General features: G+C 39.1%; 1 protein-coding gene across 1 annotated transcript in view; it reads right to left on the bottom strand.

The window, feature by feature from the left end:
* The window catches only part of csmd2 (CUB and Sushi multiple domains 2), a 182,251-nt gene that overhangs the window by 51,914 nt on the left and 110,666 nt on the right, over nucleotides 1-19,671 (bottom strand). Inside the window, 3 exon segments of the mRNA XM_036566374.1 lie at nucleotides 13,714-13,827; nucleotides 16,544-16,624; nucleotides 16,714-16,859. Of these exon segments, the coding sequence (XP_036422267.1) occupies nucleotides 13,714-13,827; nucleotides 16,544-16,624; nucleotides 16,714-16,859 (341 nt within the window).

Genomic DNA, 19,671 nt, shown 5'->3' with positions numbered 1-19,671 from the left:
GACGTGTGTTGGTGTGGTTTCAAACATTTTATCAGTTCCATCAAACACACCACTCAAAGATGCTTCAGAAACTGGCCTTATGTGAAATGGCCTTACCAGCCTGAAGAAGAAACACAGATGAGCTAATCCTCTGGGTTGTACAATGTCCAGACTGTCAAGGTCAACTCTGACAGTCTGGCTTTGTCAATGCTTGTCTGTACCTCAAATATCAATAAAAATGCCTTTATGAAACAGTCTTTCAAAGACAGAGGAATGCTGGTAAGAGAACCTGGCCTCTCTGATCCATCCTTGGTACTGATACACCATTCAGATCACTGCAACATTTGTTCTTTGCCAATGTTGTATGAGAAAGCAAGTCAAGCCGCTGAGCAACCGGAGGTCAGACCAGTTTAGGTCCCACTGCTGCTGACTTCATAGCTCGAAACACAGAACCACAGACATGAAACAAAGCATACACATAATTTGACAGTTCACTTCATACGCTCACCAGCCCAAGAAATGCATGTGTGTGTGCATGTGTACCCATGAGAGGTATAATCTCAGGCTATGATGGTACATGCAGCACCTCAGGCTAGAGGCTACAGCAAAGAGAAGGTGCCAACATTCGTGTTCAATTTGCCTGCGAGGCCATGACATTTCCTTACACTTTTCCTTTGAATTATGAGGCTTTATTCAGTGCCCCATCTTGAAGCCCCTCTATTATTTGTGCTCTAGCTGTCTGCATATGCTGTGAGAATCCAAACACAAATGACAACATAAAAGGATAAAGCCTCACCTTTGACACGTTTCTAATATTCCATCTCATTTTTCCTTCCGTGCCAAAGAGTCACGGATGAGAAGCTGCAGAATACACGGATGAAGCAGACCACAAGCTGGACGGCAAAAACTGTCATCTTTAAATATTTATGGCACTCGCATTTTGGATATGAAATATGGATTTTGTACTTTCTTGACTTGCTAAATAAATCTGCTGAAGGTGTAGAGCTCAGCTGGTGTAAAGGGGCTAAGGCTACAGTGATATCAACACGCAATTACAGCATGTTTGCAGAAGGTTTGCAGTGGAGTTGTCTTTCTCGCCTTCTAATTCCCTTATCTTTTTACCTCGGCAATCAGTCTGCGGAATGTGAATATTGACTTAAGACCACTTGCAGAGAGAACAAATGCGTTAAATCCCACTAAATGACATGACATGCTATAAATTGCTTTGTTTTCAGCACTTTACAGAAATGTATCAGGCTTACTAATTCGTTAAAATCAAATCCCCACATCTACGCACTGATCCATGTCTCGCTTTCAGATCATTCACATTCTGTGCATGCTGAATGCAGCCAAGCTTCAGCGGAGGGATGTCAGAACATGACGGATACCTCAACTCGTTACGCTGACAGAAAAGAAGTCCAACTGATGCAGCTCACTTCAAAAAGTAGTAGAAGGCAGAAGGAATGTCTGAGTATGTAATACCGTTATGAAAACCATCATAACACTTAACTACTTGCACAACAGCAAGTGACCCATGTGAGTTGTTGGCATGTTTACATACTGCAATGCACTTTGAATTGACTGTGTATTCATGCATATCACCCTTTGTCCATACGTCAGTTATCATATGTTCAAAGACATGGCTTTCAGAAGAGGCATCTAACAAAGATTTAAGTGTGTAAAAGCCTTTGCAGCAGGCTGAGCTCTGTGCGAACAGGCTGTGCTAACATTCTAACAGCAATAATGGTGACAACAATTCAATTATGAAATGTTACAGCTAGCAATGAGCAAATTACACACTCGTAAAGGAAAAAGTGTATTATTAAGCTTTCCACTTTCAACAGATCTCTGTAGCCTTTGAGTGTGTTTGTGCGCTGGGCAAATATCGTGCCCAGGCGAGCGCACTGCACGGATTTGCTTTGACACATCTCATTTATGAGGGTGAAATACAGAGGCCTATGAACTGCTGTAGTGCTCCGGGGGGATATAAAATGTGCATGGTGTTTCATTTAGTGACAAACATAATCATAGCTGCATATGAATGCTCACGCTAGCCCATCATCACTGCATAAAGAATAGTGCATGCAGGTAAAAATCAGTTTTTATTACTCCACCACACGACCCCACTTACTGTGTGTGAGTGCGTGCATGTACTGTATAGATGGGCCTACATGTGCAGTGACCTAGATGTTGATCAGACACTATATGATAATTGTGTACATGAACAGCGTATATGCTAACCCACATAAGAAGATGCACAGTAAGCCAGTTAACTACTAGATGGCTATTTTGCTAATATTAAAGGCCTTTAAAGGAACTATCTGAAGAATAGTTTGGTAAAAAATCTAATTTACACAATTTCCTACTTACTGAAACACAATTCCTCAGCTAGGAAGCTATGATGCTAATGTAGCTAACAAGTAACACACACTAATAACCACTCATTAGCAAGGTGCAAACTACTTCACATGTGCTGGTAGTCATTCATAAGGTAGACTGTAACATTAAACACACAACATTGCTATGGTGGACACTGAAATGTTGTTGTTTTAGGCAAACAATTTGCAGTTTTAGATGATCTCTTAGATAAGCAGAGTAGATCTGGTTTCATATGCCATCACGCTGTGCATTATCTGATGGTTGTCAAATTCTGTTGGCAAGTATGACTGAATGCATCCTGTACTGTTTAAAAGCTGCAGGTATGAACGGCGTTAACTCTAAACTTTCGCAGTAAAAGTTTCCAATAATGTTCTGAATATATTCTGTATCAGTGATCTCCAAGCCTGGTCCAGCTAATGAACCTCTTTCTAAGTCCTTCATTGGCCGGATCAGATGTATTTGAGTTAAGTAAGGGGCAGGGCAGCTTACTGGATACAGGCTGGAACTAAACTCTGCAGGAAGGTAGCTCTCCATGCTATCTAGAGTACCAAGGGTCTACCTGGCTCAAAAAAAAAATATATAAAATAACACGGGGAAACCAAAGATAAGATGCCTATTAATACTACATGTATGTGCATGTTTTATCTTAAGTTCTATTCAAGGTGGATTAGTTTTACCTGGGGGGGTGCTGTAATTTAAGTGATTAACGAGGATATCCATGATTTTAATCCAGTACAAATCTGCAATGTCCGTATTTTTTACAAGTCTGCTAATTAATTATTCCAGAGCAAAGTACCTTTTATAATGTGCTGAATGCGGAGGTCCTCACAGTGTAATAACAAAACTAGGCAACAGAATATTTCTTTCTTTTTGTGACATGACGACAAGGGCAACTGCTAAAATGGAGCTCGCTTAATCCTCAAGCTCACGTCAAGACTACTGAAATCCATAGCATTGTTGATCACCGATTTACAAGAAAACAGAAAATGAAACAGCCATCATTCTATCTTTAATGAAAGGACATCTGTGACGCAATTCATTGTGTATTCCCTTCTGTACACTCTGATTATGCACCACCATTTCGAACTGTGGTTGACAAGGAGTGTCAGTCCACACTGAAGTGATGTAAAGTCTCCTCTCTTGTCCTATTTATTTATTTTTTTTAAATGCCATATTTTCCATTTAGCTGCACAATGTGTTAACTGTTGAGAAGCGTGGCACCTGTTGCACAATACCGATGTGAATATCCACATGATGATGTTTCTATCAGGGCTATTTGATAGAAGTTAATATTACACAAATCTTTTATCTCATACAAATCAGCCAGTCAAATCACATACAGATCACATTACTGGATCTCCTCTGGTAAAACTAATCCAGCCTGAATAGGGCTTAATATATGTAGGGTCTGTCTGTATTCTGGACAGAAATTAAGCCTAGACCTGGACCACACAGGATTCTAAAGATTCTCTATTGAAAAGAAAATACAGTCCAGGACTAGGCTTACTCCGTCACCCGTAGTGCTTTTTTCCTTAATAAAATATCGTGATAATATTGTAATCTGTGGTGAAAGGTTAGGTCATCATAGTGATACTGCATTTTTTTTTATCCGCACATGCTACACATATGCCTATCACATACTCGGCCCAAAATGCACAGTCGTTAAGTAATCTCAAACAAACTTGCTTATGTGGTTCAAGTACTGTATGACATACTTTTATCTATAAAAATGTACAAAAGAACATTGCATGGCTAAAAACAGAAGTAACCTTAATTTGCTCATACATTTGTCCATTTTTACTTGTTAGCAACATTGCTTGAGTGTAAAACCAAACGAAGCAAGCTTTGGACGCTGCACACGTCTTGGTCAATTGATGATTAATAATTAACGTTTGGTCTGGGGAGGAAAATTCTGTAAATCTGACTTTTTGCTAAACTGTTCTTTAACAGCAGGTTGAAAATCTGTCTCTAACATTGTAATATAAACATGTTTTTTAAAACATAGCTCTGAACACTAAGAGCTGCCTTTAGTGGACATTCAGCTCAGATTAGCACAAATACAGAGAGCTGGAGCACGAACTTTCACACAGCTCCAGCAGCTCCATCCATGCAGTTCTTTCAGTATGACTGCAAACTGAGATTAGCTCTCTCAGCTTGTCCTTATCCTCTAAGCCACTTTAAAATGGTGGCTGAATGTAAACAGTTTTAGGGCGTAAATCTGAAAAAAGGAGAGAAAGCCTGTCAAAAAGCTCCCACTAATGACAAGTACACATAATCTAAGAACCTGTTCCAAAACAAGATATTTAACTGAATGATATATCATTAGTATGTATACAGCACCATGCAAAGGTCAGGGACCACCCTTTGTTGACATAATTTCCAGTGAAAATGACCATGAAAATAGGCTCAACTTCTTCATTCTTCAGGAAAATTTCAGGACTTTTTTGAGATCAGATATAAAACAACCCACTTGCATAAGGAAAGAAAACGTAAAAACAAAAAGACTTTCCAAAACTAGTATTTTAGGTAACTTTATTAATAAATAAATAAAAAAATAAAAGAAGACGTGAATCCTCACAATCATGCAAGTTCTGCTGGACCAGCAGACAAACAGTGTACACTTCTGTGTATTTTATGTAATACATGTTTCCTGACTGTTTTTCCTGATGCTGTTAAATTAATACACTGTAAAGGCTGTTTTAATTGGAAATTAAATAAATGAGGTGGTGATCTCTGACTTTTACACAGCACTGCACGTGCAGAGAAACCCAAAACTACCAGTGATGAAAACCTAAGGTTAAGGATAAGAACCAGCATAAAGACTGATGTGCTAAACTCAAAACATTGATGAGCAGAGAATAACTTCACATATCTGCACATATATGCACATATATATATATATATATATATATATATATATATATATATATATATATATATATATATGTATGTGTGTGTGTGTGTGTGTGTGCACATATGCCTCTTAAAGAAAGCATAAATAAATAAACGAATGAATGAATGAATGAATGAATGAATGAATACTGTTTATGTGATCTTGGAAACAAGGCATCATAGTCATTTAGGCACATTAAGGGAACATTAAACCAGGACAGTAGAGCAGCTGTATCTGAAAGATAATGCAACACTAATACAGTAGACTGCAGTGACATTTCAGAAGTGAACTACCTCACATGTATCTGACTGAAGTGCAAGATCAGGATATTAGCACCAGATAGGATCAAACAGAACAGCTGCAAAATGTTTGCACATGTGGAGACACACATGCACACACGCCCGAATGTACGTATGCAGCAGCTCACACACATGCACACACAACATGTCTACTTCTAGTCTGAGGTATGTACTATACCCACATTCAAAACATCTGAAGTGAAAAGACATGCCTTCAGCATGTTGGTATTTAATTAGAGTAATGCTTGAGGTGATAAGGGGGAGATCTGAGAGGATTCAGCAGCATTAGACACCTAATAAAAAAAGCATAGCAGGATTTCCAAATGAGCGAGAAATAAGAGGAGGCACCTGCCATGCCTGTTACCAGCCTGTATAGAGAAAAGAATGGAAAAGAGCAGACAATGTGTGTCTATGTGTGTCTGTATGTGTGGAGAAGAGGAAAAGAGAGAGAGAAAGCAAAAGAGAGAGAGAGAGAGAGGAGAGAGAGAGAGAGAGAGAGAGAGAGAGAGCGAGCACCTTCAGTTGTTCCTTTTGCCACAAGCTGTCAGCAATTTTGAGAAAGCCCTGGCAATCTGACACTGTTGATTCTATTCTTTAATTCAACCATCAAGACTTCTGATACATCCACAAGAGCATTACACTGATGCAATCTATTACTAATGCAGGAGCTCCTGCTCCAAGAGGGCTTCTATATCTGCAGCACCACACTGAGAGCTTGTGTCAAGAGTGTATATGGTTTCATATAAAAAGGTGGTCAGTCAGAATAACTTTGTTTTTGAATTGACCTGTCGCTATAAAGGGACAAGTGGATCCAAACTATACCAGCAAAATGCTCCCCACGGTGTCACAGAGTCACCAGACGCCCTCAGGATAGGGGTCAAGCATTCAAGCCTGTACTATTCTCTTGCTGTATGCCACACATGCACTCATCCACTTGTGGAGAGTATGGTAAAAATTTGAACATTCATTTGCATTAATGTTTCTGTAGAAACACTGTCCAGTAGTTTCATGACTGAAGCTCCTGTCGCCCGTGCCTCGTTATTAATCTCCACTGTCACGCAAAGCCTTGTATCTCCTTGTGTTTCTGTGCTTGATTTTTTTGAAAAGTTCCAGTTACACTTAACATCGTGTTAAAATTTCATTGTAAATGAACCAATGAAATAGTCCAAAATTACAAGGAAAATATCTTCAAACCCACTAATTGAGTAAATAAAACAGTTATGCTAACGTAAATATATCGAGTCTGTTCAACAAGTTCTTCTTTTGATATTGTGAAACTGGCAACTCAAAGTCCTGTTTGCAGTAAGTTAAATGAACTGTCCATGACTGATTTATCAACACTTGCATATTGAATTTTACATCATACATTTCATCATATTGGTAGACAGAAATCCAGCTGGAACGTGGGGTTTCTCAGCATTCTTAGCAGTTTGTTGGTTTCCATTAAACAGCACTAATGTTTCTTGTCATCATTTATCATCAAATAAAGCTCATTTTGGGTTGTAACATCTTCAAGCTAAAGTTGAGGTTTGGGTGCATTTTACAGGTATTTGTAATATTGACCATGATGGTGTTTTACCAGATCAGCCTGTATTAGTAATTAAAAGGAAAACAAATGGCTGTGACTCCTGGTCAGCTTCTGATCTGACTGGCTTAAGTGTTAGCTGGTGTGGGTTTGTGTGTCTACCATAGAGAGAAACTGTATGGCTGGAAGTGACGTTCCTTACTATTCCAGCTATTTCCAGTTTCATTTTATTGTGCAGAAATAATGGCATCCTCTGGTTCTTCTTCACACTATAGATTCTTTGTGGAAGAATTCCTTCACATCTTTCAGAATAAGATAATATGAGCTAACGTCTACAGAATGATAAATGAGGATGGATAGGTGAAAATTTAGCCATGTTAGGTGGAGATGTTGAAACAGCTTGCTGACAATAAACTAGTTAGCAAAAAGGTAATTTTTTTTACTTAAAAATATAAAGGGCATTGATAGGCTGTGTTATTTTGAGTTTCTCTAACTTATGCAGGTTTACTTTATATTCATACATAAATCTAGAAAACATAACAAAATCTCTGTTGTACCAGCATGTGAGTTTATATAGATCGTGCCAGCATGCAAATTTGTGTGGGCAGCTCCATAAAAACCCTGACTATGTGTTATTGGATGTGCAGCCATATGAAGCGCGTGTGACCGTACTGGTGATGTGAAATGAGAAAAAAAGGATTATACAGGCAAGAGCTGATGTATGCTGATGCAACATAATCGCGTCATGTTTATATAGGATTCTCTCTGCTTAAATCTGCAAAACAGTGGGTGACCCTGACGCAGTCTGATGTACGTTTTCTAGAAATTCATTCTTTCCTTCACTCTAAGAAACTAGCACTCTGAATTGGCTTCGGGATTCATAATGCATGTACAAAGTAGGAAAAACAGATGACTGAGACAAACATGCAACCTGTATATAGTCAATATATAAAACGTTCTGGCCATAGCATTTTTATATGATTTCTCTCTGTTGCCTTATAGTGTTACTGCTCACTTACATGTCTGTCTGCGGCTGGTGTTGACTTACTGTCACTGTAATTACAGTTTACAGTTCATTCAATGATGAATTACAAGTTACAAGTACACTGTCAAAACTGCACACTTTCTAAACTACAAACACTCATCTTTTCTTGTACTGGCTTGCACTGACTGCAAACACACATACTAATGTTTTACTCTATTCACCTTTCTTTTTGAAAACAGTTAAGCATTTAAACAACTCTAGCTGCTTTAAGTGTAGCTACAGCAGCGATCACCACAGTGGCTAATACTATGCACTATAATACAGAGTGTAATAAATCCAGTGAATAACTGCTAAATGTGCTTGGGCATGGCTTATCTACCTGCCTAGCTAAGAAGAGGAGTTCACAGTGAGGGTAAAATATTTAGAGAAAAGACTTTGAGGATGAAATAAAGACGTAAAAAATATGTCTCTGTGATTGGGAATCAAAGTCCACAAGCAATTAAAGAAATATAAAAGTCCTGTGCCTGGCATTCATCAGTAACTTTGAGCCTATAACATCAGTTTCAAGAAATGTATGCATTTGTTTCTATAAAATATGAATGACAAGTACTGAATATAAAATGACGATTTTTACTATGCCTGGCAGTAGCTGCACGACAAACACTCGTAATTTTGCAGAAATTTACAATTTACAAAAGCATACTGTTTTCTTAAATTACAGTATGTTTTAATATTTTATGAATTCTTGGAATTCTTAACACTTTACTGTATAATGTACTGTAGATTTCTGCAGAACCTTAACTACTCCAGAATCCCTGAAATCTCTGTAAAGTTTAAATGCATCAGAAAAGTGACATAATGCCCATTAAGCTTTGCCTGGACTTTCTGGGTAGTGGACCTTACTGTATTGCACTCTTGCTAATGAGCAGGCATTACCAATAGCTGTGTCCAGTGAAGTGGCAAATGAATTGGCATTCCGACCTTTTATTGTTATCATTTACTGTAGTGGAATTCTGATTATTATTGAAGTTTAAAATTACAGTAAAATTACAGAATCATACTATTTTGTATATATCCAGTACACTGATTGTAATCAAGCTTCCAGTAACTTTTACTTTACATTTTTTTTCCCCCCACAGTATGTGACATCTAAGAGTTAAAGCTCAGTTAAGCTCTCCCTTCAATCCTTTACTATTCCTGTTTCAGGGGTCCAAGCACCTGTCTCCTGTTCAGTAAAGAGAAACATTATTATATTGACTATAAATTTGCAGACTACCTTGGCAAGTCTGAACCTTTCCACTTTTTTCCTTCTGACTAACTCCTTAGTTGGCTTGGCCCTGTGATTTGTGGCGCTGTCTGGCTGCTCAGCCGGAGAACTGCCCGATGAGTCCGGAGGCATGGGGAAATTTGCATGGGGATGAGATGAATATACACACGGTCTTCTTGGATGAGACAAGTGTGGGGCTGAGCAAATCTTTCTGTGTATACTGTATGTGTCAGAGGAGAGTGGGTCCTTTCTGTCAAGAAGAGATAGCGAACAGAAAGCACAGATGACCTAGAGGGAGATGAGAAAGCAGGGGAGTGAAAGAGATTACGGCGGTACAGTGTGTTCAAGAAGGGGATGGGAGATGATGCTGGATGTGCATGAGAAACAGGCAGAGGGACGCTGAGAGTGTGCATGTACGCGTGAGAGAGAGAGAGAGAGAGAGAGAGAGAGAGACTGAGAGAGAGAGAGAGAGAGAGAGAGAGAGGGAGAGAGAGACAGCGAGAGAGAGACGGGGGCAGTGATTTGATACAGGGTGCAGCTGCAGCCTGGATATCCCTTGCATTTCAATGAGCTGTACTCTTTCTTCCCTCACTGCCCTCCCTTTTCTCCTCTCTCACTCTTTCACTCTTCTCTTTCTCCACTTGTCCTTTTTTCTTTCCTTTACACTTCTCTAACCCATATGACTCAAACCTTCAGGCCTTATTGGAGTGACAAATCCTTCTTCATCCGTCTCTACTGCTTGTCAGCGTATTTCCTTCTTTTTTTATTTATTTTTTTTTTTTTACTATTGTTTCTCTCAGGATGGTTCAAACAGTTTCTTTGACACATTCTTCAACAGTCCAGGAAGCAACCCACACAAGTGCACTGAATTTACTTGTTTCAGATCATTTCCGCAGGACCAAAAATATATTAAATTCACTGAATTTTGGCTTTCAGTTTACTTACATTTGCCAACAATCTCAATCAATATACTTTATTCACACTGAAATAATCTACACATTTGAATCAAGTACATTTTTTCAGTGCAACCTTGAAGCTGAACAGCCTCTTCTCCTATATTTACACTGTTCATTCAATCAAATATCAGCTTCATATGGGCGAGCCCACCACCTGAGGACATCCTAACACCCCCAAACCCTTCCATCCCAATCTCACTCTCTCTCTCTTTCTGTCTTCTTCTCTCTCTCTCCGCTATTTGACGCGCCTGGCCTATTTAATATGACTGACAGCCAGTGGCAGCACCCCAACCAAATGGAGCGGGTGTCAGCTGGCTATGTTGGCCCTCAGCATAAAGGCCTTTTCATATAGCTGGAGCGATTAGCCGCCGACACCTAATTAATGCTAAGATGAATTACACCAGTTCAGAGCTAGCGCTCTGCCGTGAAGGGTGAGGAGGTGCATGTTTGGGCTCTCACCACACTAAAGGAGAGCAAATCAGGCTTTTCTGCTTTTCTCTCTCCCTCTCTGCTCTTTTGCTCCCTCCCTCCCTGTCTCCCTCTATTCTCTCTGATACTTGCATATGCTGGGAGCGTTAGCACTTCCTGGCTATAATTAGTTGCATTTATTAGGCCGTGCCTCTTCTGCAGGCTTTCATCAAAGTCTGAAAAACAGCTGCAATTCTTCCCACCATGCACTGCCAGTAAACAGAAAGCCCAATCACCATTTACTCGCATGCTGAGTGAGGATAAACACAGGAAAAGAAACTTTGCATGTGCTCTGCATGTGCGTGTGGAAGGGTGTTAGAGTCGCAAAAGCTTTCTTTTACTGTTTGGCAAAAATTAAAACCCTTTATAAAGTGGAGAAACTACAGTACAATATAAATTCATGCATACAGTACCAGTCAAAAGTTTAGACACAGCTTCTCATTCAATGTTTTTTCTTTATTTTTATTATTTTCTACATTGTAGGTTATTACTGAAGACATCATAACTATGCAAAGAAGCAAACAAAAAAATATATATATATATGTTTTATACTTTAGGTTCTTCAAAGTAGCCACCTTTTGCTTTGATGACAGCTTTGCACATTCTTGGCATTCTCTCAATCGGCTTCATGAAGTGGTCACCTGGAATGGCTTTCAATTAACAGATGTGCCTTGTCAAAAGGTAATTTGTGGAACTGCCTTTTTAATGTGTTTGAGTCCATCAGTCGTGTTGGGCGGAGGTAGGGTTGGCACACAGTTCTATACAGTGAATCGCCCCATTTGACTACTTTTCTAATCCAAACTTTTGACTGGTACTGTATTGTCTATATATATCTATATCTATCTATCTAACTATCCATCTATCTATCTATCTATCTATATATATATATATATACACACACACATTACCACACACATATATATATATATATATATATATATATATATATATATATATAAAACGTTAACTATACTAAGTTGATGTAAGAGGCTTTTTTAAAGGAGTCAATAAGGTATTGATATGACACAAAAAACAGAAGTTTCCAAAGCCAGATGTCAAAAATTTGTAAATTTGTAAAAGTATAAAATGAAACTCCTACCAACCATGCAAATAACCAAATAAACAGTACATAAAGCTTTCATCCTTGAGAGAGAGAGAGGAGACAATCTCAACTCAAACTCAACACTATGAGCCTGAAAGGACGTGCAGCTGTCAAGAAGCCATTGAGGAAAGAAAATATGCAAAATTTAATTCTTTTTGCACCAGAACACAAAAATTTGCACAAGAATACTAAAACTAGACTGTGTCCAGAGCTCAACATCACTGAGTGTGTTTAGGATTATTTGGAAAAAAAATACTTCACAGTGATTGTATCTACACTCTTTGTCCATTTTATCAGCTCCACTTACCACATAGGTGCACGTTGTAGTTCTACAATTACAGACTGTAGTTCATCTGTTTCTCTGCATACCCTGTTCTTTAATTGTCAGGACCCCCACAGGACCACCACAGAGCATGTATTATTTGGGTGGTGGATCATTCTCAGCTATGCAGTGACACTGACGTGGTGGTGGTGTGTTAGTGTGTGTTGTGCTGGTACAAGTGGATCAGACAGCAGTGCTGCTGGAGTTTTTAGACACCTCAATGTCACTGTTGGACTAAGAATAGCCTGTGATACAAACTGTGCAGCAAAAGATAAGCTATTGTCTCTGACTACATCTACAAGGTGGACCAACAAAATAGGTGTGCCTAAAAGAGTGGACAGTAAGCGGACATAGTAATTAAAATCTCCAGAAGCACACGCTACCACCACCATGTCAGTGTCACTGCAGGGCTGAGAATGATCCACCACCAAAATAATACCTGCTCTGTGGTGGTCCTATGGAGAAACAGATGGACTACAGTCTGTAACTGTAGAACTACAGAGTTCACCTATATGATAAGTGGAGCTGCTAAAATGCACAACTGTAGATTGCACAAGTGTAGATACAGGAAGGTGTACTTAATAAATCAGTGTATATTAGCACTAGTCATGAAGGCTAGATTGTATAAATAATTCAAGCTGAACTGTATTGAATAGATTTAGAAGAGCAGTGAACAGATGACACTGCAAGTAGGAAAACAGCTATAGAGGTCCAATCGCTGAACATAAGAGTGTGTGTGTGTGTGTGTGTCTAAACAGAAGACTAAATACAAGTACTCTTGACCATGAAAAAGTCATTTTAGTTCAATTAAGCGGAGTTTTTTCTACCGAGGTGCTTTAACTGCTGTTCAGAGGCACTCTAAATTGGCATTTGAGTGAGAGCTACACTGTGAGTACATCACTCCCCTCTCCTCATCTAACTGAGTCACAAGTCCAGTCAGCTCTAAGGCTCTGCTACAGGGACAGGAGAAAAAAGGTATAATGAGGAGGTAGAGTATGGAAAATGGAGAATGAAATCAAGTAAAAGTAGCCTGGAGGAGAAGGGGGACCTCCAACATACTGGAGTGCTCATATTTGGCCAGCTTTTACTGAGCATTGTGCTTTTATTTAATTCTTCTGACCTGAAATATCAAGGTCAATGTTCCATATACTTCTTCCCTGCCAGGATCAAAGGCAAATAAGAGTATTTTCTTAGTAATACATGGTCAAACTTAAACGTGTAGTTGTACTTTTGAACGGTCCACTCAAGATGCCTGGTAGATGCTCACCTTGTATTTAAGACATTCAAGTAAGTATCTATTAAATTCACTTTTGTTTTCCCCAACCCTAAACCTAACACTCACTCTAACTTCAGTCTAACTCCAACCCAAATCTAAACCTATCCCTAGCCTGGTCCAAATCCTATCTCTAACCTTTTGATAATCAGGTTCACCATATTGAGCATTTGTAGATATGCTATATTGAACCATCATCCAAAAAGCAGGCCCTCTACTGAAACAATACTGTCTGTAATGAAGTAAGACACCACTCAAGCCTTACCATCACAAGAAGGTGGAGGTCCTTCGAACTCAAGATGTGTGCCCAATCGGCAGGTTAAAATGTTGTTCCCGCTCATGTGGTACCCAGGCAAACACCTGTAGCGCACAATATCACCTGTGGGGAGATGATGAGAAAAGAAGGGCAGGGAGAAAGGAAGAGGGAGGGGGTAGAGAAATGGAGGACCAGTGTGTTGAAATTCTGCATTGATTTATCAATACTCTCTCTAATGCAGGTCTGGCACATGCCAAGCTTTATGACAGATTATGGAGGGCACAGACTCCAAAAATGGATTGAAGATCTTTCTGGAGTGTACATATCCCTGGTAACAGTGGCCGGCACTTTCTGCCGCCGTCTCGCTCAAGGCTTGATGAAGGGCATCTCCTTTCACTGTCCGACTTAATAGCTGACAGTAAGGATACAGGGGGGAAAAGAGACAAAGGAAGAGTTGACGTGCCCAGGCTGCATTGCAGTGTAATTAAGGAAGCAGCACGGCACACTTTTCACCCTAATAGTACCGTCAATCTCTCTACCTGAGGCTGCATCTCAAAAAGAGCCACGCATCTAGCTTCAGTGATGCAGCAAATAGGAAAAAATCACACGCAATGACAATCACTACTACATGCTAAATAATGCATGAACTAATTGTACATCATTACATTCAAACATGCAAGGATGGGACCATTTTGTTGGATTTAGGCAGCATATTTATAACACAGCCTTTAACTTAGGAATAGTAAACAAACATGCAGAGCATACTTAATTACTCACACAAGCTGTGTGTGCGTGTGCGTTATGTGTTTACTACAAAGACAACAGCCTTTGCTAAGGCACTGAATTAAGCTAATGTGGCGCATAATCAATGATCAAAACATCAGTGAATCAGTGTGGGTTAGAGCCAGAGATAGACACTGTTTAAACCTCAACCGAGTCCTGATTACATGTTGCATTTCAGCTCTCCACTGGCCCAGAGCAAGCCACTTAGACCAGTTTAGACCAGCGGATCCGTCAAGGGCCAGCCAAGCGGTGACACAGACTTAATACAGGATTTAAGAAACCCAGCGATAACGATGGCTGACCAATTGCAGACACCACGAAAAGTGTTTTTCTACAGTAAAGTAGCAAGCAAGTGTTATTTTAGGACATGATGAAAAATGCAAACTGAACATTTTTTATGAAACGGAAAATATCTCAGGAAGGGGGAGGTATTTTTCTGCTGCAACTCAGATTAAAGCATGTAGGATAGCAAAATCACAGAAGAAGAGTGAGAAGATTTTACAGCCCCTAAAGTTTGAGGCATTAAACAAGTAGGTGTGCTGTACAAACTCCAAAGTAACCTGATGGAGAGTTCCAAGATAGTCTGACTAAATGCACTGAAATTCCCAACAGGTTCTGAGTATTGACTGGCTAAGTGTGTGGTATAATTTCCGAAGTGCTGTGTAATTATTCTGTATAAAAGGGAGGTAAGTAACAAGTCTAACTAAATTACACTGGAATGCTTAACAGGTTCTAGCTATTAAGCTGATAAAGCACATTAAATTATCTTATAATTGGTTAATTACAAGTTGTTAGGTACAAAGAAATGTTTGAACAGGAAGTGTAAAAATCTCTCAGTAAATTGCAAAGATCCAGTAAAACCACCCATCTACTCAGTAGATTCAGTTTGATTTTTATGTGATGGAAATGATACATACTACTTAAGACTCTTATCTCTTCAACAGCCATTTATAGCCTTTTTACCTTATATAACTTCCTGAGAGTTACAGACTTTTCTGATTTACAATATTTACTGATTTCCTGCTTAAACATGCATTACAGTGCAATTTAGTTAGACACACAGTATTTTGTATCTCACACTTACAAGTTACTACCTAGAACCTGTTTTATTTGAAAGACAGCAATTTTAATTATAGTCTATATGATCAACAACACTGGCTTAAGGTTTAAGTGGGGAAATTTGATCTAATAACATGGAGCTTGTGAACTGCCTGCAGATGAGTTAGACCAGTAAGAGGCAACCAAACCCTCATGTGCTATGTACATTACAACACAAGCACAACTAACTGACAGTCTGGTGCATGTCCAGCATTAAAGTCCTAAGCCAGAAATGTGGATATGCTAGTCTTCTTGGCCAAAAAACATGCCTGGACTTAATGTATAGAAAATAATCACAATTTAAATCACAGTCACAATACTGGTCAGAAAAATCAGTTTTTCCCCAAATTTTTCATCCCAAATGTTATCTAAAATATTTACTTTGTATTTTCGAGTTTGTCCCACACACTTACCTGGGTAACCTTAAAAATGTTACCTAAACTAGTCAAAAAATAATGTAATGAATATAAGACAATCATGTTGCTTTTTGTAACACAATGAGACGTCCTTTTTTAAATTCTGTATAAACCAACTTGATTGTTAATTTTCCTAATGATCCACAGGGAATGCAGCTCTGGAAATGAGTGAGCACATCAGCATAGCCCTCTGGGACTTGTTGTCCTGGCGGTGAAGCAGATTTCTCTCCTCAAAGTGAGTTCTGGAAGAGGGAGTGTGTTAGCGCTGAGGGAGTTGTGTAGCTATGTGTGTGTGCGTGTGTCTATGTGTGTGGCTGCCTCTGCTATTCTGGGAACATTATTAATGAGAGGCGCTCAAGCCTGAAAATGAACTGGCAGCCTGCGTCTCTGTTCAAAATGTTCCGCTTACATTGGCACAGGCCACCGTATCCATACAACACATGCCCGCCGCAGCCTGGGACGCTGGATATTACGGATTGTGTGCACATGGTTGTATGTGTGTGTGTCTGTATGAGACAGAGATGGACCACATTCCCACATACCTATTTTGAACTCTTTGCTGGCCATCAGAATTTCTGCATTAGGGATGATGGGAGGGGGTAAGCAGAACTGGAGCCTGTAGGCTGGAGAGAAAGGCAGAGAAAGCCGAAGTGTATATAAAGTAAAGCCATGATCTGCTTTAGCATGTATGAAGACAGGAAGACAGAAGTACCTTGATAGTTGATCTTGAAGAGTCCACCTTTTTCAGAGTTGCTACGGAAACGGATGAGGATCTGATTGGATGTGCTGCTAGGTGGCTCATTGGGTTCGCCCTCAGTGAACACGCCCAGCTTGCGTGTGGTCTCTTGAGGCCCATCCCTGAGGAGACAAAAAAGAGACACCCAATTTACAGTACCAAATGGAAAGAGTGTTTTCCTGTTAGTCTGAAAGGATGGGCCACCCCAGAACCCAGACCACGACATCATTGAAAGTGTTCGGGAGTATTTGGACCATGAGAAGCAGAAAATGCATCCAACGTCTAAGACTGAATTTTGGAAGTATAGAAAAATATCCCCTGCAGATTTCTTTAAAAGACTGAAAGCAAGTTTCCTGAACAGAAAGAAAGCTTAAATGAAAGCAAACCATGGTTAAATACTGAAAAATTGTTGAGGCTTCTGTGCAAGTTTTTATTAAATACATGCATTCTATTAATTTTCCTAATGCTGACAAATAAATAACTTGCTCTAAAAGCTTAAATCTTGACTGGAAATTAAATAAATGAAGTTTAACTATTGCACAGTGCTGTCTATAGTTTGTTTAACACTTTTTTGGAGATTGAATAATTCCATTTGTGTCTTCACTCCTAAATTTCTACTACTACTACTAATTATAATAATAATAATAATAATAATAATAATAATAGCTATAGCTAATAATAGCATATATAAATAGTAAAGATAAGGGCAAACCCCTCATGAAAAAGGTGTGTCCAAACTTTTGACTGGAGCTGTAACTTTTCTAGAGATCATTGCTCTTAGGCTCATTACTCCGGCACAAGACGTTCAACTCACTGACATGAGTCAACTGCGGTCCTAAAATCCTAAAATACAGCAATTTCATAAATTAGGTTAGAATGCAGCCATATGATTATTGTGCTGATCATCATGCAGTCAAGGACTATGTACTGAGTGAGGGCGTGCCACATCCACCACAGTCCCAGCCCTGGCCTGTACTGCATAGAAAGCTCCTTCTGCAAGTGAGCACTGAACAGGCGGAGTCACTTAGGGGCCATGCCCCCAGACTGCCCGTCCCCTGGTGCAGCCAGGGCAATTTGGCTGCTTCCCGATACCAATTTCAACCACAGCCATTCAGCTTAAAAACCGTCTGTCGGCGTCTGTCTGAGTGTGCACTAGAGATTACACCCTGTCCTGTCCATTCAGAAAAGAGCCTGGCTGGCTGGCTGTCTGGGTAAGTGCTGGCTGGCTGAGCTGCAACCAAGCTGCCAGGACAGAGCTTTTCCTGGCTACTGCAGCAAGCACTTTCACTACTGGGGAAAGATCCATTAGGTGACGTTGCACCTCAGTTTTGTGTAAAAGTGATTAAAAAAGGTACTACATATAAGCATAGTAAGTGCATAACGGACTGTAGAAAAGATAGGACAGAATTCTTCAACCTTGGGTAGATTTAGAACAACAAAAGCATTGTGTTATTTGATATTATTTCTCATTCATAGCTCAATGAAACAAGTACAAGAGTTCACGACTTATAAAAGTAATTCTGTTAAAAGTGTGGATTCAGAACTTGCAACTGATACCACATTTGTATTTGTAATCACAAAGACATATTATTATAATTTGTATTTAATGAAATATTATATATATTATATATATATATATATATTATATTTTGTGCATTATTTTGCTATAGTTTAGCAGAAAAAACATTGAGCCTGTCAACAGAATGTGAATAAAGCAAATATAAATACAATTTAGTATGTAACTATGTAGTTAATTATTTAATTGCATAATTATATTTAAAAAAGTATATCAAACTGATACTGAATGACTTCTAGGTTAACTCAGAACACAACAACCTGCTACAGTGAAGGCATGTTTAGGCACTGCTATACAGGCCTGTATACTGTGAATGCAAAAGGCAGATCTAGAGAACTTGAAAGAAAAAGAGAGACAGTGATTGAGAGAGAGAGAGATATAGATGTCCTTGAATGGCAGGGTCACTCTGCACTTTCCACAACCTGAACATGAAAGCTATTTGATTTCAGAGAATGAGTGAAAGTAGTGACAGAGCAAAGAGCATCAGACACATGTGAGAGCAAGGAATTACCCCCTGGAGCAGAGGTTCAGCTGCTCATTTGTCCAGTAACCCATCAAGGCAGAGAGTAAAGAAAAAAAAAGGTAGGGGAGTGGTGAAAGCCAGAAAGAGCAGTGTAACAAATGTGACAAACTTCACATACCTAGTTAATTTTTTAATGATTTAGAATGCAGCCATATGATTATTGTGCTGATCATTGGTTAATTTTTTTAATTAAAATTAACTAAAGTGAGTGAGAAAAAGCAAAATTTAATTTAGAAGTTCTAACCTTTTAAACTCTAGTCTTTTGACTCAGTTATTGATCTTAAGTTGGGAATGCATTGCATGACTTATAAAATCATAACAGATCGCAAAAATGGAGCACACAATGTCAGTCGTTTAGAGAATTTCTAGTCTTGCAACACAATAGTGAAACAGAAAGAGCTTATCAAACATATAATAAATTTTCATTTAAGAATAAGCATTCAAAAACCCAAATCTCTGTGTCATCGTGACAAAAACAAAGCTAAACTGGACCAGACTTCTGGGCACAAACTGTGGATAAACATGGGGCTGGGAAACACATATACCATTCTATTATTCAGTCAGAAGTAGACAAGCATTTTACTGTAAAGCGAGTGCTCGGAGATTCTGATTATTAACACAACAAAGTTATAAAGACACTTGTGCATTTCACTTGGAAAACCACTTTAGAGTAGTGGGCCAATAAATATCATGAATTACACAATAAAACTACTACATAAGGTTATAAGATACCAGAGTGAAAGGTTGAAGTCTGGGGCCATCAACAGGCAGCATTTCTGAACACAGTTCTTGGAGCCCAACAGATGGTCTGCATGTTTCCTCTATTCCAGATTCT

Source organism: Colossoma macropomum, unplaced genomic scaffold, assembly GCF_904425465.1.
Source record: "Colossoma macropomum unplaced genomic scaffold, Colossoma_macropomum, whole genome shotgun sequence".
Lineage (NCBI taxonomy): Eukaryota > Metazoa > Chordata > Actinopteri > Characiformes > Serrasalmidae > Colossoma > Colossoma macropomum.
This window is presented reverse-complemented; position numbering and strand designations above follow the sequence as displayed.